The sequence below is a fragment of the Ranitomeya variabilis genome, chromosome 3 (assembly GCF_051348905.1).
Source record: "Ranitomeya variabilis isolate aRanVar5 chromosome 3, aRanVar5.hap1, whole genome shotgun sequence".
Lineage (NCBI taxonomy): Eukaryota > Metazoa > Chordata > Amphibia > Anura > Dendrobatidae > Ranitomeya > Ranitomeya variabilis.
Window position 1 is genome coordinate 552926821 of NC_135234.1, and position 24652 is coordinate 552951472.

Genomic DNA, 24652 nt, shown 5'->3' on the forward strand with positions numbered 1-24652 from the left:
AGAGGGAATGGGAGTTCTCTTTATTCTTTATATTTATTTTTATTTTTATTATTATTTTGTTTACATTTTCTTTTCATACATGTATGTATATCCTTTGGTATTTTTTATGTATATATTAGTATATAATTCTCCTGTTTTGGTTACATATGTGCCCCCTTTTCTTATAAATCATATATATATATGATTCCTTGCAGGTTTATATATATTAATTATATCTGCTATTTGTATTCGCAGGCCAGCTCTTTTTCATGCTTTTATGTTTCCATGTCCCTGTTTACTATGTGGGCTATATAGATATTGAGTACTCTCCTAGATATAATATGCACTTCTCTATATATAAGTTTACATGCGCTGCCATGATAATAGCTCTCATTTATTGGCCCCACACTCCATCGGGTCCACAATCTCCTCTTTCTAGACGCTTGTGCAGCGCGGCTCAGTACTCAGAACCGCGTCTGCGCATGCGTCATTTATCTCCATGGAGATTCCTTCTGTATCCTTCTGTTCTGCGGCTCATTACTTCCGGCCAGCGTGACTTCCGGTTCACGGTCTTCTCCCTAAGAAACGACACGGCTGACACACTTCCCGGTTAATTGGACTTTCTATTTAAATGTAAGTGAACAGTACAGCACCCACTTCCCCTGACGAAGCCGCTGCGGCGGCGATACGCGTGGGGCTTTTGTCTGACACCCTGCCTACCTTATTTTGCACTCTCGATACAGACTTGGGTTTCAGCCTGTTATTCTCCTCCGGGTTTCAGCTGAGTATGCTGGGCACTACATGGCCCCTTTCTTATAACCATGGGTTTTCTTTCCTTGTGTCATCCACTGGGCATTTTGCCATCACTTATTATGTAGGACGTGGTATGGACATTTATTCCACCATGCTCTCCGCATGCTCTGTTATTTATTAACCCATTGTGCTTCACATCCATGTTCTATAGTGGTGCGTTTAGTGCATACTCTGACATATTCATTTGTTAGGAGGTTTTTTGTTCTATTGACATCATGTTATATACATCAGGCTGACCTTTATATATGTTCTGTATAGCATGTCATCTGTAGGATATTTACATCAGGGTGTCATGTACACATTTGTACATTTTAATTGTTTTTATGTGTTTTTGCTGTAGTGTCCAATAAAACATTTGTTTATATTTTCTCTATTTGGTTGGTTGTGCGTGCCTATTTCATGGTCCAATCTGTTTTCTTGGTTCTTGGTTCTACATTTATATTGGACTTGGCACTGCACCCTATTGTATTTATTTAGGATTATCGCTTTTGGTGCACCCTTTATCATAATATTAGGTCCATTGTCTGGCCCTGTGTTCCGGGGCATTCTTTCTTAAGGGTTGCACACACCTATTTTGGTGGCGCTAATTTATAATTATAAATTATTTGTGGTCCGGTTAGTGTGACACTGTGGTTGGTATGGATTGGGAGGCCAGGGAGGCAGCCTGGCGGGCCAAATCTTCTAGTGTGTTTGAAGCTAATACGGTAGTTGCCTCTAGTACAGACAATGGCTTCTCTACATTATGCTCCAATTTAACCAAAGCCCACAAGACGTGTGTGAGGCTCTGGTGGAACATGAGAAGCCTAGATGAATATATCAAATCTGGATTTGTCCCTAGGGGGCTTCGGATATCTATCTTCCCGGCTTGGGAACCCACCGATTCCTTTCAACAAACATGGGAACAGGGGTTAACACGATGTTCAACCATTTTGATGAATCTATTGCTTGAACATGACAGGACACTTTTTTCATCTACAAAAGCATCGATTAAAGATTTGGAAGATAAACTTGTCACGTACAATGAGGGCCAGGTCTTGATTTTTAAAAACAAACTCAAGGACACACTAGAAAAATATGAATCAGAAGTAACACAAAGCAAATGTAAGAAATTTCAGAGAGACAGGATGGATTTTGAACAACAGACAGCGTACAAGTGGAGACATGTTGGAAATGCTCGCCGCCAGGGAGTGGGTAGAGGTGATCCAACTACATCGACCAATATCTCTGTACAGAGGGGGGATAGTTCAAGTGATTTTTTATCGTCTACCGGGAGCGAGGTAGACCACGGACCAGACGTGGGGGCAAACGCAAGAGGCGTGAAAAAAAGATTAACACGGCACAGAGGCCAAACTTCACCTCATTGGCACCATTACCACACCAGACGGAAGTGAATATACCAGGGACTCGGGACTTGACTCCATCTGCCCAAGAGCCTGGATCAACGATTTTGCAGGTAATCAATTTGTCTGAATATCAGCTTTCTTCCCTAGAGTTATCGGTTCTCCAGAAGGGGTTGTCTTTTGTCCCCACACACCCAGTAGATAAATTTGTTTTGATCAAGGATCTATATCTTTTTTGTAGAAAACTTACCTTCCAGATCATGTACAAGAGACCGGACATTCTGCAAACAATGCCTATGGATGAACGAAGTACCTTCCAAGACTTATTAGAGCTTCTTGAAGAAAATGAGTCGGGCTCCACAAGAAGGAGATTCCCAGGTAGGAATAAGTCCCTTAAAACACCATCTTTCTCCCTGGTACCAGCAATTAAAATATTTTTCGAAATGGTCAAGCGGGATATTCAGGTTATGCCTACCTGGACACGTGGTACTTCCAATTTAAGTATAGAGGAGAAACGGGCTTTGTCTGCTTTGCAGAATAATAGAGAGTTCACAATAAAGGAAGCTGACAAAGGAGGCAACGTGGTGTTGTGGTCCTATCAGTTATATGAAATGGAGGCGAAACGCCAACTTAGTAATACTCAATATTACCAAAAGCTTCCTTCTAACCCTACCTCTCTATTTCTCTCAAAATTTGAACGTCTTCTTTGCAGGACCCATCAGCTTGCCATTATCACCACACAAGAAAAGCGGTATCTGTGGATAGAAAATCCGGTTACGGCAACATTCTATATGTTGCCAAAAATACACAAGGATAGCATCAAGCCTCCCGGCAGGCCAATCGTCTCCAGCGTTGGCAGCATGTGCGAAAGAGCGGGCGAATACTTGGATTTCTTCCTCCAACCCATTGCCTCATCTCTCCCTTCATTTATTCGTGACTCTTCACATTTTATTGAGGTATGTGGCCAAATTGAACTCCCGAATGATTTTTTATTGGTCACATGTGACGTGGAGTCACTTTATTCTAATATTGATCATAAACAAGGAATCGAGGCAGTTACTCATTTTTTAAATGTGAAGAGCTCCCTGGACAGGGGGCATGACTCATTTTTACTTGATCTCTTGTCATTCGTCCTTCATCATAACTATTTCCTCTTCGATAGGACTTACTATCTCCAGCGATCAGGCGTGGCGATGGGCGCGAAATGCGCACCAGCCTATGCTAACATCTTTTTAGGCTGGTGGGAAGAGAAATTTGTCTATCCCTTACCCTCTTTCGCTGCCCACGTCCACGCCTGGGTACGCTTTATAGATGATGTCTTCTGTTGTGAATTTGGATTCTGGGCTCCCCCGGTGGCTACTGGTGGAATTGAACTGGTGTCTTCATCTTCTCTGTTCACCTGTTCCCATCAAGATGTGGGAGTCGCTATATAACCTTGCTGCTCTGTTAGTTGCTTGCCGGTCAACAATGTTATCAGAAGCCTCTCTGTGCTTGTTCCTGCTCCTAGACAACTACTAGATAAGTTGGACTCTTGTCCATGTTTGTTTTTGCATTTTTGTTCCAGTTCACAGCTGTAGTTTCGTTACTGTGTCTGGAAAGCTCTTGTGAACAGGAATTGCCACTCTGGTGTTATGAGTTAATGCCAGAGTTTTAAAGTAATTTCTGGATGGTGTTTTGATAGGGTTTTTAGCTGACCATGAAAGTGTCCTTTCTGTCTTCTGCTATGTAGTAAGTGGACCTCAAATTTGCTAAACCTATTTTCATACTACGTTTGTTATTTCATCTTGATTCACCGCCAATACATGTGGGGGGCCTCTGTCTCCTTTCGGGGTATTTCTCTAGAGGTGAGCTAGGACTAATATTTTCCTCTGCTAGCTTTATTTAGTCCTCCGGCTGGTGCTGGGCATCTAGAATCAACGTAGGCATGCTACCCAGCCACTGCTAGTTGTGCGTTAGGTTTAGTTCATGGTCAGCTCAGTTTCCATCTTCCAAGAGCTAGTTCCTATATATGCTGATGCTATGATCTCTTGCCATTGAGATCATGACAGTTTGACCGGCCAGCAACTAACAGAGCAGCAAGGTTATATAGCGACTCCCACATCTTGATGGGAACAGGTGAACAGAGAAGATGAAGACACCAGTTCAATTCCACCAGTAGCCACCGGGGGAGCCCAGAATCCAAATTCACAACAGTATAAGTCTGTTTCCATTTGCACCTTACCGTCTAAGTTTATTCTATCTGTGACCCTGATTTGCTCTTTGTCATCTATTACCACGGACGCCTATGTCGACTCTGGCGCCGCTTTGAGTCTTATGGATTGGTCCTTTGCCAAACGCTGTGGGTATGATTTAGAGCCTTTGGAGACTCCTATTCCTCTGAAGGGGATTGACTCCACCCCATTGGCTAATAATAAACCACAATACTGGACACAAGTAACTATGCGTATTAATCCGGATCACCAGGAGATTATTCGCTTTCTGGTGCTGTATAATCTACATGATGATTTGGTGCTAGGATTGCCTTGGCTGCAATCTCACAACCCAGTCCTCGACTGGAAAGCTATGTCTGTGTTGAGCTGGGGATGTAAGGGGGCTCATGGGGATGTACCTGTGGTTTCCATTTCATCATCTATTCCCTCTGAAATTCCTGAGTTCCTGTCTGACTATCGTGACGTCTTTGAAGAATCCAAGCTTGATTCGTTACCTCCGCACCGAGAGTGCGATTGTGCCATAGATTTAATCCCGGGTAGTAAATACCCAAAGGGTCGTTTATTTAATCTGTCTGTGCCTGAACATGCTGCTATGCGTGAATATATAAAGGAGTCCTTGGAAAAGGGACATATTCGTCCATCGTCATCTCCCTTAGGAGCCGTTTTTTTCTTCGTGTCAAAAAAAGACGGCTCTTTGAGACCATGTATTGATTATCGGCTTTTGAATAAAATCACTGTTAAATATCAATACCCATTGCCGTTGCTGACTGATTTGTTTGCTCGCATAAAGGGGGCCAAGTGGTTCTCTAAGATTGACCTTCGTGGGGCGTATAATTTGGTGCGAATCAGGCAGGGGGATGAGTGGAAAACCGCATTTAATACGCCCGAGGGCCACTTTGAGTATTTAGTGATGCCTTTTGGTCTTTCAAATGCTCCGTCAGTTTTCCAGTCCTTTATGCATGATATTTTTCGCGATTATTTGGATAAATTTATGATTGTGTATCTGGATGATATTCTGATTTTTTCGGATGACTGGGACTCTCATGTCCAGCAAGTCAGGAGGGTTTTTCAGGTTTTGCGGTCTAATTCTTTGTGTGTGAAGGGTTCTAAGTGTGTTTTTGGGGTACAGAGGATTTCCTTTTTGGGATATATTTTTTCCCCCTCTTCCATTGAAATGGATCCTGTCAAGGTTCAAGCTATTTGTGATTGGACGCAGCCCTCTTCTCTTAAGAGTCTTCAGAAATTTTTGGGCTTTGCTAACTTTTATCGTCGATTTATTGCTGGTTTTTCGGATATTGCTAAGCCATTGACCGATTTGACTAAGAAGGGTGCTGATGTTGCTGATTGGTCCCCTGATGCTGTGGAGGCCTTTCGGGAGCTTAAGCGCCGTTTTTCCTCTGCCCCTGTGTTGCGTCAGCCTGATGTTGCTCTACCTTTTCAGGTTGAGGTCGACGCTTCTGAGATCGGAGCTGGGGCAGTGTTGTCGCAGAAAAGTTCTGACTGCTCCGTGATGAGGCCTTGTGCCTTCTTTTCCCGTAAATTTTCGCCCGCTGAGCGGAATTATGATGTTGGGAATCGGGAGCTTTTGGCCATGAAGTGGGCTTTTGAGGAGTGGCGCCATTGGCTTGAGGGGGCCAGACATCAGGTGGTGGTATTGACTGACCACAAAAATTTGGTTTATCTTGAGACTGCCAGGCGCCTGAATCCTAGACAGGCGCGCTGGTCATTATTTTTCTCTCGGTTTAATTTTGTGGTGTCATACCTACCGGGTTCTAAGAATGTTAAGGCGGATGCCCTTTCTAGGAGTTTTGAGCCTGACTCGCCTGGTAACTCTGAGCCCACAGGTATCCTTAAGGATGGAGTGGTATTGTCAGCCGTTTCTCCAGACCTGCGGCGGGCCTTGCAGGAGTTTCAGGCGGATAGACCTGATCGTTGCCCACCTGATAAACTGTTTGTTCCTGATGATTGGACCAGTAGAGTCATCTCTGAGGTTCATTCTTCTGCGTTGGCAGGTCATCCTGGCATTTTTGGTACCAGGGATTTGGTGGCAAGGTCCTTCTGGTGGCCTTCCCTGTCACGAGATGTGCGAGGCTTTGTGCAGTCTTGTGACGTTTGTGCTCGGGCCAAGCCTTGTTGTTCTCGGGCTAGTGGATTGTTGTTGCCCTTGCCTATTCCTAAGAGGCCTTGGACGCACATCTCGATGGATTTTATTTCAGATCTGCCTGTTTCTCAGAAGATGTCTGTCATCTGGGTGGTGTGTGACCGTTTCTCTAAGATGGTCCATTTGGTTCCTCTGCCCAAGTTGCCTTCTTCTTCCGAGTTGGTTCCTCTGTTTTTTCAAAATGTTGTTCGTTTGCATGGTATTCCTGAGAATATCGTTTCTGACAGAGGGACCCAATTCGTGTCTAGATTTTGGCGGGCATTCTGTGCTAGGATGGGCATAGATTTATCTTTTTCGTCCGCTTTCCATCCTCAGACGAATGGCCAGACTGAGCGGATTAATCAGACCCTGGAGACATATCTGAGGTGTTTTGTGTCTGCTGACCAGGATGATTGGGTTGCTTTTTTGCCATTGGCGGAGTTCGCTCTCAATAATCGGGCCAGCTCTGCCACTTTGGTGTCCCCGTTTTTCTGTAATTCGGGGTTTCATCCTCGATTTTCCTCTGGTCATGTGGAATCTTCGGATTGTCCTGGAGTGGATGCTGTGGTGGAGAGATTGCATCAGATCTGGGGGCAGGTGGTGGACAATTTGAGGTTGTCCCAGGAGAAGACTCAGCTTTTTGCTAACCGCCGTCGTCGTGTTGGTCCTCGTCTTCATGTTGGGGACTTGGTGTGGTTGTCTTCTCGTTTTGTCCCTATGAGGGTCTCTTCTCCTAAGTTTAAGCCTCGGTTCATCGGCCCGTATAAGATATTGGAGATTCTTAACCCTGTTTCCTTCCGTTTGGACCTCCCTGCATCCTTTTCTATTCATAACGTTTTTCATCGGTCATTATTGCGCAGGTATGAGGTACCGGTTGTGCCTTCCGTTGAGCCTCCTGCTCCGGTGTTGGTTGAGGGTGAGTTGGAGTACGTTGTGGAGAAAATCTTAGACTCTCGTGTTTCCAGACGGAGACTCCAGTATCTGGTCAAGTGGAAGGGATACGGCCAGGAGGATAATTCTTGGGTGAATGCATCTGATGTTCATGCCTCTGATCTGGTTCGTGCCTTTCATAGGGCCCATCCTGATCGCCCTGGTGGTTCGGGTGAGGGTTCGGTGCCCCCTCCTTGAGGGGGGGGGTACTGTTGTGAATTTGGATTCTGGGCTCCCCCGGTGGCTACTGGTGGAATTGAACTGGTGTCTTCATCTTCTCTGTTCACCTGTTCCCATCAAGATGTGGGAGTCGCTATATAACCTTGCTGCTCTGTTAGTTGCTTGCTGGTCAACAATGTTATCAGAAGCCTCTCTGTGCTTGTTCCTGCTCCTAGACAACTACTAGATAAGTTGGACTCTTGTCCATGTTTGTTTTTGCATTTTTGTTCCAGTTCACAGCTGTAGTTTCGTTACTGTGTCTGGAAAGCTCTTGTGAACAGGAATTGCCACTCTGGTGTTATGAGTTAATGCCAGAGTTTTAAAGTAATTTCTGGATGGTGTTTTGATAGGGTTTTTAGCTGACCATGAAAGTGTCCTTTCTGTCTTCTGCTATGTAGTAAGTGGACCTCAAATTTGCTAAACCTATTTTCATACTACGTTTGTTATTTCATCTTGATTCACCGCCAATACATGTGGGGGGCCTCTGTCTCCTTTCGGGGTATTTCTCTAGAGGTGAGCTAGGACTAATATTTTCCTCTGCTAGCTTTATTTAGTCCTCCGGCTGGTGCTGGGCATCTAGAATCAACGTAGGCATGCTACCCAGCCACTGCTAGTTGTGCGTTAGGTTTAGTTCATGGTCAGCTCAGTTTCCATCTTCCAAGAGCTAGTTCCTATATATGCTGATGCTATGATCTCTTGCCATTGAGATCATGACAGTCTTCATTCTTTGGAGGGGTACGAAAGAGGAATGTGAGGAATTTATTGGGAATTTGAATTCTAATCCCTTTAATATTTTTCTCACCCATTCCTTGTCTACCAGCGAAACCACCTTTCTGGATCTGAAGATCTTTCCTCACGAGGGCCGTTTGGCGACTGATTTATTTCGAAAGCCAACAGCAACTAATGCACTCTTGGACTTCTCTAGCTTCCATCCCTGGCACACCAAGGTGGGTGTACCCACGGGACAGTTTTTGCGCGTTCGACGCAACTGCACCCGTGATCATGATTTCTCAATCCAGGCCCGGGATCTCTCGGACCGGTTTCGTGAGAGGGGTTACCCGAGACATATTATCTCCAAGGCCTATCAGAGGGCGAAGAGCCAGGACCAGAAGTCACTTCTTTCCTCAAAGGGACGGTGTCAGGAGACACAGACAAGATTTATCACGGACTTTAACGATAGTTGGAAACAGGTGGGTGACATCTTATCAAAACATTGGCAGATCTTGAGAACAGATACACAGACAAGCGAGGTCACAAGTGACAGACCCCTTATGACGGCAAGACGAGCGCCAAACTTAAGAGATCTCCTTACCAGGAGTCATTTTACAAGACCAACAGTTAGATTGCATAGGGGGATTGTCCTCAGAGGATCATTTCCCTGTGGGGATTGCAATGTTTGTCCTCATATGATCCCGACTCGGAATATCTTTCTCCACCCTACACGCAATAGTAGACATCCTCTGAAGGCATACATCAATTGCAAATCTAGAGACGTTATATATGCTTTAATTTGTCCTTGTAGGTTAGTGTATGTCGGACAGACATCACAAGAATTGAAGAAACGAGTCCAAAAACACATCTCAACTATACATCTAGCGGCCTCTGACTCGAGGAAAGGTAAGGTCCTCACCCCGGTGGCCGAACATTTTCTAACCCACCATAGGGGTTCCTCAGGTGGCCTCACAGTAGTGGGTCTACAGAAACTGACACCGAATGAGAGAGGTGGGGACAAACGCAAACTTCTTCTACAAATTGAGTCTAGATGGATCTTCCATTTACAATCTGTAACCCCCTTAGGTTTAAATGAGGAGCTACTCTTCACAGGGTTTTTGGGAAATTAAATGTTTTTATCCCAGCTATCCATCCTTATTTTTGGATCCCTCTGTTCATATCCGGAGAAAGCTCATTATTATCATTGTTGTTATGTGACCGTTTTTTGCATTTTTTTTCCATTTTTTTCATTTTTTTTTTTTTTTTTTTACAATTTTTTTTTTTTTTTTTTATTTATTTTTTTTTTTTTCTTCTTTTTTACTTCATTTTATTTCTTTTCCAGATCTACCAGTGGATCCATTTTGTTGGTTCTTACCCATATCAGTGGTGGTTTGGATGCCTGCTCTTTTGCACATGTTCTGATTGGAATATGAATTTTTAGCTGTTCATATTTTATTATGACTTTAGACCATTACCCATATTTCTGGATCGCCTCATCTATACCCTTGAACAATTTATCAACATTATTGTCATCACGTGGTTCTTTACAGATCTATTATTGGATCTTTTTTGTTTGTTTTCACCCATATTAGTTGGGATTTGGATGTCTGCTCTCTGTACATGATCTGGTGGGAACATGGATTTCTTGCACCAAGTCCTTGGATCACCACCCAATAAAACGACCATGGCGCGTCCATGGTAAGGATCATGTGTGACGTTGTTTGGAAGAAGATTTGAGTACATCCGATTGTTAGATGGATAAAGGATCCTTTACTTCATCTTCTCATCTGGTCCTTTTGGAATCCTCAGTCCTTGACTCTATGGACTCGCACCAATGTACTTGGACATTCATCCAGTACACTTTTATTATTATTTATTTTCTGGTGTCGTTTGTATTATTACTTAGTTTGGTATATAAGAGGGAATGGGAGTTCTCTTTATTCTTTATATTTATTTTTATTTTTATTATTATTTTGTTTACATTTTCTTTTCATACATGTATGTATATCCTTTGGTATTTTTTATGTATATATTAGTATATAATTCTCCTGTTTTGGTTACATATGTGCCCCCTTTTCTTATAAATCATATATATATATGATTCCTTGCAGGTTTATATATATTAATTATATCTGCTATTTGTATTCGCAGGCCAGCTCTTTTTAATGCTTTTATGTTTCCATGTCCCTGTTTACTATGTGGGCTATATAGATATTGAGTACTCTCCTAGATATAATATGCACTTCTCTATATATAAGTTTACATGCGCTGCCATGATAATAGCTCTCATTTATTGGCCCCACACTCCATCGGGTCCACAATCTCCTCTTTCTAGACGCTTGTGCAGCGCGGCTCAGTACTCAGAACCGCGTCTGCGCATGCGTCATTTATCTCCATGGAGATTCCTTCTGTATCCTTCTGTTCTGCGGCTCATTACTTCCGGCCAGCGTGACTTCCGGTTCACGGTCTTCTCCCTAAGAAACGACACGGCTGACACACTTCCCGGTTAATTGGACTTTCTATTTAAATGTAAGTGAACAGTACAGCACCCACTTCCCCTGACGAAGCCGCTGCGGCGGCGATACGCGTGGGGCTTTTGTCTGACACCCTGCCTACCTTATTTTGCACTCTCGATACAGACTTGGGTTTCAGCCTGTTATTCTCCTCCGGGTTTCAGCTGAGTATGCTGGGCACTACATGGCCCCTTTCTTATAACCATGGGTTTTCTTTCCTTGTGTCATCCACTGGGCATTTTGCCATCACTTATTATGTAGGACGTGGTATGGACATTTATTCCACCATGCTCTCCGCATGCTCTGTTATTTATTAACCCATTGTGCTTCACATCCATGTTCTATAGTGGTGCGTTTAGTGCATACTCTGACATATTCATTTGTTAGGAGGTTTTTTGTTCTATTGACATCATGTTATATACATCAGGCTGACCTTTATATATGTTCTGTATAGCATGTCATCTGTAGGATATTTACATCAGGGTGTCATGTACACATTTGTACATTTTAATTGTTTTTATGTGTTTTTGCTGTAGTGTCCAATAAAACATTTGTTTATATTTTCTCTATTTGGTTGGTTGTGCGTGCCTATTTCATGGTCCAATCTGTTTTCTTGGTTCTTGGTTCTACATTTATATTGGACTTGGCACTGCACCCTATTGTATTTATTTAGGATTATCGCTTTTGGTGCACCCTTTATCATAATATTAGCACCGTTGTAATTGTGTCCCCGGTGTTCCCTTGTGTGTTGTGCTGTTCGTTACAGACCTACTGTTGGGTTGTGTTATACCGGGTCAGTCACACTGTGACATTAACACCGACCGTCTCATTTTTTCTGGTGAGCCATGGCTCAAATTCAAGCTTTTGCCCAACTGCTCCAGACTCTCACCACTGAGCTTAAGGATCTGCGTGGTGAGGTGGTGCAGTAGCTGCAGCAATTATTGGGGTTCTGGGCCTCGGCTCAGGTTCAGGTTCTACCAGAACCCAAGATATCTCTCCCGGACAGGTTCTCTGGAGGGAGAGATACATTTTTGGTTTTTAAGGAAGCCTGCAAGTTATACTTCAGGCTCCGCCCTCGTTCATCAGGGAGTGAGGAACAACGGGTGGGAATCATCATATCCCTTCTTAAAGGTGATCCCCAATCCTGGGCCTTCTCCCTGCCGACTGGTTCACCATCCCTACAGTCGGTGGACGAGTTTTTTACGGCTCTGGCGCTGGTGTATGGTGATCCAGATGGCGTCTCCCTGGCGGAATCCCGACTCCATAAGATCAAGCAGGGGGGTCGGCCTGCAGAGGAGTACTGTTCAGAGTTCAGGAGGTGGGCCACTGACACACAGTGGAATGACCCAGCTTAGGTGCCATTTTGTGCAGGGTCTGTCCCCTAGGTTGCAAGATACTCTGGTACAGTACGCTGCTCCCAAGTCGTTGGAGGCCGCCATGTCCCTTGCCATCCGGGTGGATAGACGCTTCAGGGAGAGGCATACACCAAATGTACACTCTGTAGTCCTTGCTAGGGAGGAGGACACACCTGGCCAGGCGGACGAACCCATGCAGGTGGGAGGAGTTGGTTTCCAAACCGGGTTGTCTGGGGTTCGCCGTGGTGTGGGGGCATGTTTTTACTGTGGGCAGACTGGTCATTTTATCAATGTCTGCCCAGCTCGCGCCAAAATTCCAGTTACATCTAAAAAGCCGCGTCCCCCTGGTTGAGTGGAAGGAAGTGACCAGGGAGTGTATATTTCCTCCATTTTCTCGTCTCAGTGTACCTTACCTGCTGAGGTGGTTGTTGGTGGGGTAACTGAGAATGTTCCGGTTCTTGTGGACAGTGGTGCAGGAGTCAATTTGGTGGATGCTCATTTTGTCCAGACCCATGGCCTGATGAGTAGGAGGCTAGCAAGTCCCTTAAGCGTTCAGGCCATTGACTCTGCCCCGCTCAGCCAGGGGAGCATTACCCATGTCATAGACAATATACATCTGCGTATAGGGGCTTGTCATGAAGAGTCCCTGTCATGCTACATCTTGGAGGGCATACGAACTCCCATGGTCTTAGGTCTCCCTTGGTTAAAAAGACACAACCCGGTCATAGACTGGCGGTCCAGAGAAGTAGTCAGCTGGGGTCAGTCGTGTGATGACTGTTGTCTGGGAACTACGATCTCTGCCGTCTTTTTATAACCTACCCCTTCTTCTCCAGTGGGGGCAGTGTTATGACCCCAATAGCAGAGGGTCTCAGAAATATATACTAAGTCTGCAAACACAAAAAACCAGCTCATAGGGCAGTGGTAACTGGGCTAACCGTATATCTAATCCTAGCACCACAAATAGCAGCAGCCGGGGAACGTGCCTACGTTGGTTCTAGACGTCTCGCGCCAGCCGGAGAACTAACTAACCCTAGAAGGGAAAAGATAGACCTTTCTTGCCTCCAGAGAAAAGACCCCAAAAGTTGGATACAAGCCCCCAACAAATAATAACGGTGAGGTAAGAAGAAAAGACAAACGTAAGAATGAGCTAGGTATTTAGCAAAGAGAGGCCCACTGACTAATAGCAGAAAATAGTAAGATGACTTATACGGTCAGCAAAAACCCTATCAAAATTTCCACGCTGGATATTCAAGAACCCCCGAACCGTCTAACGGCCCGGGGGGAGAACACCAGCCCCCTAGAGCTTCCAGCAAAATCAGGAATCACATTAGTACAAGCTGGACAAAAAATAAGAGCAATGCAAGTAACCAAAAAACCAGGAAGCAGGACTTAGCTTAATTTTGCAAGATCCAGGACCAGCAGACAGGAGCAAACAGAAAGGAACTGATTACAACGATGCCAGGCACTGGACTAAGAATCCAGGAAGTTTATATAGCAACACCCCTGGACTAACGACCCAGGTGGGTGCCAAACTGAGAAAAGACAATCCCAGAGTCATATCACTAGTGACCACAAGAGGGAGCCAAAAAAGTCTAATTCACAACAGTACCCCCCCTTTAAGGAGGGGTCACCGAACCCTCACCAAAACCACCAGGGCGATCAGGATGAGCAGCGTGAAAGGCACGAACTAAATCGGCCGCATGCACATCAGAGGCAACCACCCAGGAATTATCCTCCTGACCATAGCCCTTCCACTTGACCAGATACTGAAGCCTCCGCCTGGAGAGACGAGAATCCAAGATCTTCTCCACCACGTACTCCAACTCGCCCTCAACCAACACCGGAGCAGGAGGCTCAACAGAAGGAACCACAGGTACAACGTACCGCCGCAACAAAGACCTATGGAACACGTTGTGAATGGCAAACGACACCGGAAGATCCAAGCGAAAGGACACAGGATTAAGGATTTCCAATATCTTGTAAGGACCGATGAAGTGAGGCTTAAATTTAGGAGAGGAGACCTTCATAGGAACAAATCGAGAAGACAGCCATACCAAATCCCCAACACGAAGTCGGGGACCCACACCGCGGCGGCGGTTGGCAAAACGCTGAGCCTTCTCCTGTGACAACTTTAAGTTGTCCACAACATGATTCCAGATCTGCTGCAACCTATCCACCACGGAATCTACCCCAGGACAGTCAAAAGACTCCACATGTCCCGAGGAAAAACGAGGATGGAAACCAGAGTTGCAAAAAAAAGGCGAAACCAAGGTAGCGGAACTAGCCCGATTATTAAGGGCAAACTCAGCCAACGGCAAGAAGGTCACCCAATCATCCTGATCTGCAGAAACAAAACACCTCAAATAAGCCTCCAGAGTCTGATTAGTTCGCTCCGTTTGTCCATTAGTTTGAGGATGAAAGGCAGACGAAAACGACAAATCAATGCCCATCTTAGCACAAAAGGATCGCCAGAACCTGGAAACAAACTGGGATCCTCTGTCAGACACGATATTCTCAGGAATGCCGTGTAAACGAACCACATTCTGAAAGAACAAGGGAACCAGATCGGAAGAAGAAGGCAGTTTAGGCAAAGATACCAAATGGACCATCTTGGAAAAGCGATCACATACCACCCAGATGACAGACATTCCTTGAGACACCAGAAGATCTGAAATGAAATCCATGGAAATGTGTGTCCAAGGCCTCTTCGGGACAGGCAAGGGCAAGAGCAAGCCGCTGGCACGAGAACAGCAAGGTTTAGCCCGAGCACAAGTCCCACAGGACTGCACAAATGACCGCACATCCATGACAAGGAAGGCCAACAAAAGAACCTAGCCACCAGATCTCTGGTGCCAAAAATTCCTGGATGCCCTGCCAACACCGAGGAATGAACCTCGGAAATGACTCTGCTGGTCGACTTATCAGGAACAAACAGTCTGTCAGGTGGACAAGAGTCAGGTCTACCAGCCTGAAATCTCTGCAACACACGTCGCAAATCCGGAGAAATGGCTGACAAGATTACTCCCTCTTTAAGAATACCAACTGGTTCTGCGACTCCAGGAGAGTCAGGCACAAAGCTCCTTGAAAGAGCATCAGCCTTCACATTCTTTGAACCTGGTAAATACGAGACCACAAAGTCAAAACGGGAGAAAAACAATGACCAACGGGCCTGTCTAGGATTCAGGCGTTTAGCAGACTCGAGATACATCAGATTCTTGTGATCAGTCAAGACCACCACACGATGCTTAGCACCCTCGAGCCAATGACGCCACTCCTCAAATGCCCACTTCATGGCCAGCAACTCCCGATTGCCAACATCATAATTCCGCTCAGCAGGCGAAAACTTCCTAGAGAAGAAAGCACATGGTCTCATTACAGAGCAACCAGGGCCTCTCTGCGACAAAACGGCCCCTGCCCCAATCTCAGAAGCATCCACTTCAACCTGAAAGGGAAGTGAGACATCAGGCTGGCACAAAACAGGCGCCGAAGTAAACCGGCGCTTCAACTCCTGGAAAGCCTCCATCACATTCTTAATGGCTTCAGAAAGGCCATTTCTGAAATTTGCAGCCAGAGCACACTCATTCCACTGAGTAAGCATGGACCATTTCCGAAATTTTTGGCAGTACACTTCAGCTTCATTCTGGCCCTGAGAAATAGCCAGCAAGGCTTTTTCTGCCTGAACTTCAAGATTGGGTTCCTCGTAAAGCAATCCGAGCGCCAGAAAAAACGCATCAATATTTGCCAATGCCGGATCTCCTGGCGCTAGCGAGAAGGCCCAATCCTGAGGGTCGCCCCGTAAAAAAGAGATAACAATTTTAACTTGCTGAGCTGAGTCTCCAGATGAACGGGGTCTCAGAGATAGAAACAATTTACAATTATTCCTGAAATTCCTAAACTTAAATCTGTCTCCAGAAAACAGTTCAGGAATAGGTATTTTAGGTTCAGACATAGGACTACTGGTAACAAAATCTTGTATGCTCTGCACACGAGCAGCAAGCTGGTCCACACTTGTAATCAAGGTCTGGACATTCATGTCTGCAGCAAGCACAAGCCACTCAGAGGTAAAGGGGAGGAACAAAGAGGAAAAAAAAAAAAAACTCAGAATTTCCTTTCTTATAATCCCACTTCTGCAATGCATTAAACATTCAATGTTGGCCTGGCATACTGTTATGACCCCAATGGCAGAGGGTCTCAGAAATATATACTAAGTCTGCAAACACAAAAAACCAGCTCATAGGGCAGTGGTAACTGGGCTAACCGTATATCTAATCCTAGCACCACAAATAGCAGCAGCCGGGGAACGTGCCTACGTTGGTTCTAGACGTCTCGCGCCAGCCGGAGAACTAACTAACCCTAGAAGGGAAAAGATAGACCTTTCTTGCCTCCAGAGAAAAGACCCCAAAAGTTGGATACAAGCCCCCAACAAATAATAACGGTGAGGTAAGAAGAAAAGACAAACGTAAGAATGAGCTAGGTATTTAGCAAAGAGAGGCCCACTGACTAATAGCAGAAAATAGTAAGATGACTTATACGGTCAGCAAAAACCCTATCAAAATTTCCACGCTGGATATTCAAGAACCCCCGAACCGTCTAACGGCCCGGGGGGAGAACACCAGCCCCCTAGAGCTTCCAGCAAAATCAGGAATCACATTAGTACAAGCTGGACAAAAAATAAGAGCAATGCAAGTAACCAAAAAACCAGGAAGCAGGACTTAGCTTAATTTTGCAAGATCCAGGACCAGCAGACAGGAGCAAACAGAAAGGAACTGATTACAACGATGCCAGGCACTGGACTAAGAATCCAGGAAGTTTATATAGCAACACCCCTGGACTAACGACCCAGGTGGGTGCCAAACTGAGAAAAGACAATCCCAGAGTCATATCACTAGTGACCACAAGAGGGAGCCAAAAAAGTCTAATTCACAACAGGGCAGTAGAGGTGCTTGAAGGGAGTAGGGGCAAGACTCTACCCTCACAACATTCAAATCCAGTATGTCAGAGACCTCTTAGGAGGAGGGGTCAGAGGAGGGTGGTGGTTCCCTCGATGCATAGTGGTGGAGAGAGTTTGCTTACACAGGGGGACGCCTCGGTTGTCGGTTCTGTAAAAAGTTCACCATCTTGTGGCAGTCGCATGCGTGAAAATAAACGTTGAGGTCCGGACCTGTGTGTGAAAGATTACGTATGGGTGTCCACCAAAAATATCAGGTGGAAGTGTGGAACTGGAATCTGGAGTTCAAGGGTAATTGGGCCATATCGGGTGTCAGCCATTGTCAGTCCGAAGACTTACCAGTTGGAGTTACCCTCAGTTATGCCCATACACAACTCATTCCACAGGTCGGCGCTTTGGAGATTTGTGCCGCCCATGGTGTCATATCCATCCTGCTGTGTCTACCGTAAACCTGAGGGTCAGGTGATTGAGGAGGTGAACTCTGGTGAATCGAGACGTTCTCACTGTAGGTTGTTTACTGGTGAGGTCCAGTGTTGAGGGTCCAGAGGCCCCTCATTGAAAGGGGGGTACTGTCACGATCCAATTTTGGATTTGTGGCAGATCTGGTTTTCCTCAGTTTAAAACCTTTTTTCCTTTCTGGTCATCGAGGGTTAATGCAGTTTTCTCCCCCGGTGGCCGCTGGTGTTATTGCATTGCTGCTGGGTCAGCTGATGCTTGTGATGACCACTCCCTCCATCCTTTAAATAGTCACCTGGTTCATCAGCTGACTGTCGGTGTTAGTTCAGTCTAAAGCGACCAAGCTGGGAGAAGGAGCTTGCTGGGAACTGTTGTTCTACTGCTGTGTCCAGTCAATCTGGTGTTTCTTCCTGCTGTGCGGTGTCTTGCAGCATTAAGCTAAGTGTTGTTTTCCTTTACCTTGTCTGTATTTCCTTACCCCGTGTTGTATTAGTGCAGCGGTGGGACCAGTGCTCTCATCTGCCAGTTCCCTACTTAGGGATAGGTGCAGGGCAAGTGAGGGACTAGGTATCCTGGTTGGAGACAGGTTGAAAGAACCCGTATAGGGACGGTAGCAAGATCAGGGCACATCTGCAGGCCAGTGCAGGAGGTGCCCATTCCCCCAGTCCCTACCGACAAGGCCCACCATTGTAATTGTGTCCCCGGTGTTCCCTTGTGTGTGGTGCTGTTCGTTACAGACCTACTGTTGGGTTGTGTTATACCGGGTCAGCCACACTGTGACAGGTAGCTCCTTTACTATATGATGTTAATAACAGAAGAATTTTTTTTGGGAGCCTATGTATCAGGCCTCTATAACACACTAGATGCCACAAACTATTTTTCAAGTCAGGTCCGTTACTGTTTGATGTTAATAACAGCAGAATTTCTTTGTGGCCGCTGGATTAGGCCTCTACAGCTTAATTTCAACCCAAAAAATGACAAAGTGTGATACAGTGGGTTGTCTAGCTTTTTGCAACTGAAAAATTATATATATTTTTTAATGTGCCTTAGGTCTGCAGACAGGTTCATTTCACCACCACAAAATGACTAAGTAGGATACAGCAGGCTGTTTCGCATTTAGCAACAGAAAAAATTAGAACTTTTTTTAAATGTACCTTAGGTCTGCACACAGTTTTATTTCACCACGGCACTAAATTACAAGGTGGGATAACGCAGGCTGTTAATATTTTTACACTAGCTACATGTGAATTATAATACTATACTCGTGCATTGATCACAATAGAAGCAGTGCACAACACATGCCCTGCTGGATTTGTTTGTGCACCTCAGTATGGCCAAAAAAGAAAAAAAAACAGCTGGAAGGTAAATTTTACAGCCAAACTGGACACTATCTAGCTACACTATCTGACTGATATGCAACCACCTATCTCACTAGCTAAAATGTGGGATACAGCAGGCTTTTTCACATTTAGCTACTGAAATAATATCATTTAGAATGCTATATTCATGCATGGAGCACTATAGAAGCTGTGCACGACACATTTGTAGGACATGTGCCCTGTTATGACCTGGTGGTTAAAAGGCCACACTGATATGACCTGGTGGCTAAAACGCAACATGGAACGAGCTCTGAGGAGGTGGTATCTCTTCTGACCGCAATCCCTAATCCTAACAACAACACTAGTAATAGTCGTGGGATGTTCCTGACTCTCCCTAGACACCTCTTCACAGCCTAAGAATTAACTACCCCTAAAGAAGGAAATAGAAAGCTATCTTGCCTCAGAGAAAACCTCCAAAGGAAAGACAGCCCCCCACAAATATTGACTGTGAGTGAAGAGGGAAATGACATACACAGAAATGAAATCAGATTCAGCAAAGGAGGCCAATACTAAACTTGATAGACAGAGAGAAAAGGATACTGTGCGGTCAGTATTAAAAACTACAAAAATCCACACAGAGTTTACAAAAATGAACTCCACACCGACTCACGGTGTGGAGGGGCAAATCTGCTTCCCAGAGCTTCCAGCTAGCCTGAATATGACATAGTGACAAGCTGGACAAAAAGAGACATATTTGAAAAACAATAAGTCCAAAGCAAATGGACAAACAAGAACTAGCAGAAACTTATCTTTTGCTGTCAAGGACAGGCCATATGAGAAATCCAAGGAGAGAACAAAATCCAACCTAAGACATTGACAGCTGGCATGAACTAAAGCCCAGAGCAGGTTTAAATAACAAACCCAGGCAAGGCGATCAGTGATGGCAGCTGCTACAGCTACCTAAAGGAGCAGCAGTTCCACTCGAAACCACCAGAGGGAGCCCAAGGGCAGAACTCCCAAAAATACCATTAGCAACCACAGGAGGGAGCTCCAGAACGGAATTCACAACAGTACCCCCCCCCCCTTGAGGAGGGGTCACCGAACCCTCACCAGAGCTCCCAGGCCGATCAGGATGAGCCAAATGGAAAGCACGAACCAAATCGGCAGCATGAACATCGGAGGCAACAACCCAAGAATTATCCTCCTGGCCATAACCCTTCCACTTGACCAGATACTGAAGCTTCCGTCTCGAAAAACGAGAATCCAAAATCTTCTCCACCACATATTCCAATTCCCCCTCAACCAACACCAGAGCAGGAGGATCAACGGAGGGAACCATAGGTACCACATATCTCCGCAACAAGGATCTATGGAACACATTATGAATGGAAAAAGAAGCTGGAAGGGCCAAACGAAAAGACACCGGATTGATAATTTCAGAAATCTTATAAGGCCCAATAAAGCGAGGCTTGAACTTAGGGGAAGAAACCTTCATAGGAACATGACGAGAAGATAACCAGACCAAATCCCCCACACGAAGCCGGGGACCAACACACCGACGACGGTTAGCAAAACGTTGAGCCTTTTCCTGAGACAACGTCAAATTGTCCACCACATGAGTCCAAATTTGCTGCAACCTGTCCACCACAGAATCCACACCAGGACAGTCAGAAGGCTCAAACTGCCCTGAAGAAAAACGAGGATGAAAACCAAAGTTACAAAAGAAAGGCGAAACCAAGGTAGCAGAACTAGCCCGATTATTAAGGGCAAACTCGGCCAACGGCAAAAAGGTCACCCAATCATCCTGATCAGCAGACACAAAGCATCTCAAATAGGTTTCCAAGGTCTGATTGGTTCGCTCCGTTTGGCCATTTGTCTGAGGATGGAATGCTGAAGAAAAAGACAAATCAATGCCCATTCTAGCACAAAAGGACCGCCAAAACCTAGAAACGAACTGGGAACCTCTGTCAGACACAAAATTCTCCAGAATACCATGCAAACGAACCACATGCTGAAAAAATAATGGAACCAAATCAGAGGAGGAAGGCAACTTAGGCAACGGTACCAAATGGACCATCTTAGAAAACCGGTCACAAACCACCCAGATGACAGACATTTTCTGAGAAACAGGAAGATCAGAAATAAAATCCATGGAAATATGCGTCCAGGGCCTCTCAGGAATAGGCAAAGGCAAAAGCAACCCACTGGCACGGGAAAAGCAAGGCTTAGCCCGAGCACAGGTCCCACAGTACTGCACAAACGAATGCACATCCCGCGACAAGGAAGGCCACCAATAGGACCTAGCCACCAAATCTCTGGTACTGAAAATCCCAGGGTGACCAGCCAACACCGAACAATGAACCTCAGAAATTACCCTACTAGTCCATCTATCAGGAACAAACAGTTTCCCCACTGGACAGCGGTCAGGTTTATCAGCCTGAAACTCCTGAAGTACCCGCCACAAATCAGGGGAGATGGCAGAAAGAATCACCCCCTCCTTGAGAATCCCAGCCGGCTCAAGAACTCCCGGAGAATCAGGCAAAAAACTCCTAGAAAGGGCATCAGCCTTCACATTCTTAGATCCCGGAATATACGAGACCACAAAATCAAAACGGGAGAAAAACAGAGACCACCGAGCTTGTCTAGGATTCAACCGCTTAGCAGACTCGAGGTAAATCAAATTATTATGATCAGTCAAGACCACCACGCGATGCTTGGCTCCCTCAAGCCAATGTCGCCACTCCTCAAATGCCCACTTCATAGCCAACAACTCCCGATTGCTGACATCATAATTACGCTCAGCAGGCGAAAACTTTCTGGAGAAGAAAGCACATGGTTTCATCAAAGAGCCATCAGAATTTCTCTGAGACAAAACGGCCCCTGCCCCAATCTCAGAAGCATCAACCTCAACCTGAAAAGGGAGAGAAACATCTGGCTGACGCAACACAGGGGCAGAAGTAAAATGACGTTTAAGCTCCTGAAAGGCCTCAACAGCCGCAGAGGACCAATTCATCACATCAGCGCCTTTCTTCGTCAAATCGGTCAGAGGTTTTACCACACTAGAAAAAAGCGGCGATAAAAATTAGCAAAGCCCAAAAATTTTTGAAGGCTCTTTACAGATGTGGGTTGAGTCCAATCATGAATGGCCTGGACTTTAACAGGGTCCATTTCAATAGCCGAGGGAGAAAAAATGAAACCCAAAAAAGAAACTTTCTGAACTCCAAAGAGGCACTTAGACCCTTTCACAAACAACGCATTAGCACGAAGGACCTGAAATACCATCCTAACCTGCTTCACATGAGACTCCCAATCATCAGAAAAAAACAAAATATCATCCAAGTACACAATCATGAATTTATCCAGATAATTCCGGAAGATATCATGCATAAAGGACTGAAATACCGATGGAGCATTAGAGAGCCCGAATGGCATCACAAGATATTCAAAATGGCCTTCGGGCGTATTAAATGCTGTTTTCCATTCATCACCTTGTTTAATACGCACGAGATTATACGCCCCTCAAAGGTCGATTTTAGTAAACCAACTGGCACCCTTAATCCGAGCAAACAAATCAAAAAGCAAAGATAAAGGGTACTGGAATTTGACCGTGATCTTATTGAGAAGGCGATAATCTATACAGGGTCTCAAGGAACCATCCTTCTTGGCAACAAAAAAAAATCCTGCTCCCAATGGTGACGAAGACGGGCAAATATGCCCCTTATCCAAGGACTCCTTTACATAACTCCACATAGCGGCATGCTCTGGCACAGACAGATTGAAAAGTCGGCCCTTAGGGAACTTACAGCCAGGAATCAAATTAATGGCACAATCGCAGTCCCTATGAGGAGGCAGGGAACTGGACTTGGGCTCATCAAATATATCCTGGAAATCCGACAAAAACTCAGGAACATCAGAAGAAGGGGACGAGGAAATGGACATCAAAGGAATATCACTATGTATCCCCTGACAACCCCAACCAGTTACAGACATAGATCTCCAATCCAGCACTGGATTATGCACCTGTAACCATGGAAAACCCAGCACAACAACATCATGCAAATTATGCAACACCAAAAAGCGAATATTTTCCTGATGTGCTGGAGCCATGTACATGGTCAACTGTGTCCAGTACTGGGGTTTATTCTTGGCCAATGGCGTAGCATCAATCCCCCTTAAGGGAATAGGACTCCGCAAAGGCTCCAAGGAAAAACCACAGCGCTTGGCAAATTCTAAGTCCATTAAGTTCAGGGCAGCGCCAGAATCCACAAATGCCATAACGGAAAAGGACGACAATGAGCAAATCAGGGTAACAGACAAAAGAAATTTAGGCTGTACAGAACTAATGGTAACAGACCTAGGGACCCTCAGCAGAATCACCACAGTAAAAACACAGGCCATTCTGACGTCTGAATTTCTGCCTTTCTGCTCTAGTCAAAATCCTATCACATTGCATAGGCTCAGGACTCTGCTCAGAGGGCACTGCCATATGGTGCACAACCTTGCGCTCGCGCAGGCGCCGATCAATCTGAATGGCCAAAGACATTGACTCATTCAGACCAGCAGGCGTGGGAAACCCCACCATAACATCTTTAAGGGCTTCAGAAAGACCCTTTCTGAAAATCGCTGCCAGGGCATACTCATTCCATTTTGTGAGCACAGACCACTTTCTAAATTTCTGGCAGTATACTTCTGCTGCTTCCTGACCCTGACACAGAGCCAGCAAAGTTTTTTCTGCCTGATCCACAGAATTAGGCTCGTCATACAGCAATCCGAGTGCTTGAAAAAATGCGTCAATATTGAGCAATGCAGGATTTCCTGGCTCAAGGGAGAATGCCCAGTCCTGCGGGTCACCACGCAGCAAAGAAATAACAATCTTCACCTGTTGAATGGGGTCACCAGAGGAACGGGGTCTCAGAGCAAAAAACAATCTGCAATTATTTTTAAAGTTCATGAATTTAGATCTATCCCCAGAAAATAAATCAGGAATAGGAATTCTAGGCTCTAATACCGGAGTCTGGGCAACATAATCTTGGATACTCTGTACCCTTGCAGCGAGTTGATCCACGCGCAAGGACAGACCCTGAACCTCCATATCAGCACCAAAATCCTGAACCACCCAGAGATTACGGGGAAAAAAAAGACAAAACAAGCTACAAAGGAAAAAAAATGACTCAGAGCTTTCTTTTCCCTCTTTTGAGATGCATTTAACACATTGTGGGCCAGCTGTACTGTTATGACCTGGTGGTTAAAAGGCCACACTGATATGACCTGGTGGCTAAAACGCAACATGGAACGAGCTCTGAGGAGGTGGTATCTCTTCTGACCGCAATCCCTAATCCTAACAACAACACTAGTAATAGCCGTGGGATGTTCCTGACTCTCCCTAGACACCTCTTCACAGCCTAAGAATTAACTACCCCTAAAGAAGGAAATAGAAAGCTATCTTGCCTCAGAGAAAACCCCCAAAGGAAAGACAGCCCCCCACAAATATTGACTGTGAGTGAAGAGGGAAATGACATACACAGAAATGAAATCAGATTCAGCAAAGGAGGCCAATACTAAACTTGATAGACAGAGAGAAAAGGATACTGTGCGGTCAGTATTAAAAACTACAAAAATCCACGCAGAGTTTACAAAAATGAACTCCACACCGACTCACGGTGTGGAGGGGCAAATCTGCTTCCCAGAGCTTCCAGCTAGCCTGAATATGACATAGTGA

The 24652-nt window shown here is 45.3% G+C and overlaps 2 protein-coding genes across 2 annotated transcripts in view; one reads left to right on the plus strand and one right to left on the minus strand.

Moving 5' to 3' along the window:
• The window catches only part of GPC6 (glypican 6), a 1709607-nt gene that overhangs the window by 1638544 nt on the left and 46411 nt on the right, over positions 1-24652 (minus strand). The gene's annotated exons all lie outside the window — the stretch shown is intronic.
• On the plus strand, positions 1132-9539 carry LOC143818375 (uncharacterized). The gene is made up of 2 exons (XM_077299711.1): positions 1132-3448; positions 8349-9539. The coding sequence occupies exons 1-2, from the start codon at positions 2393-2395 to the stop codon at positions 8403-8405; spliced, it is 1113 nt and encodes a 370-aa protein (XP_077155826.1). The 5' UTR covers positions 1132-2392; the 3' UTR covers positions 8406-9539.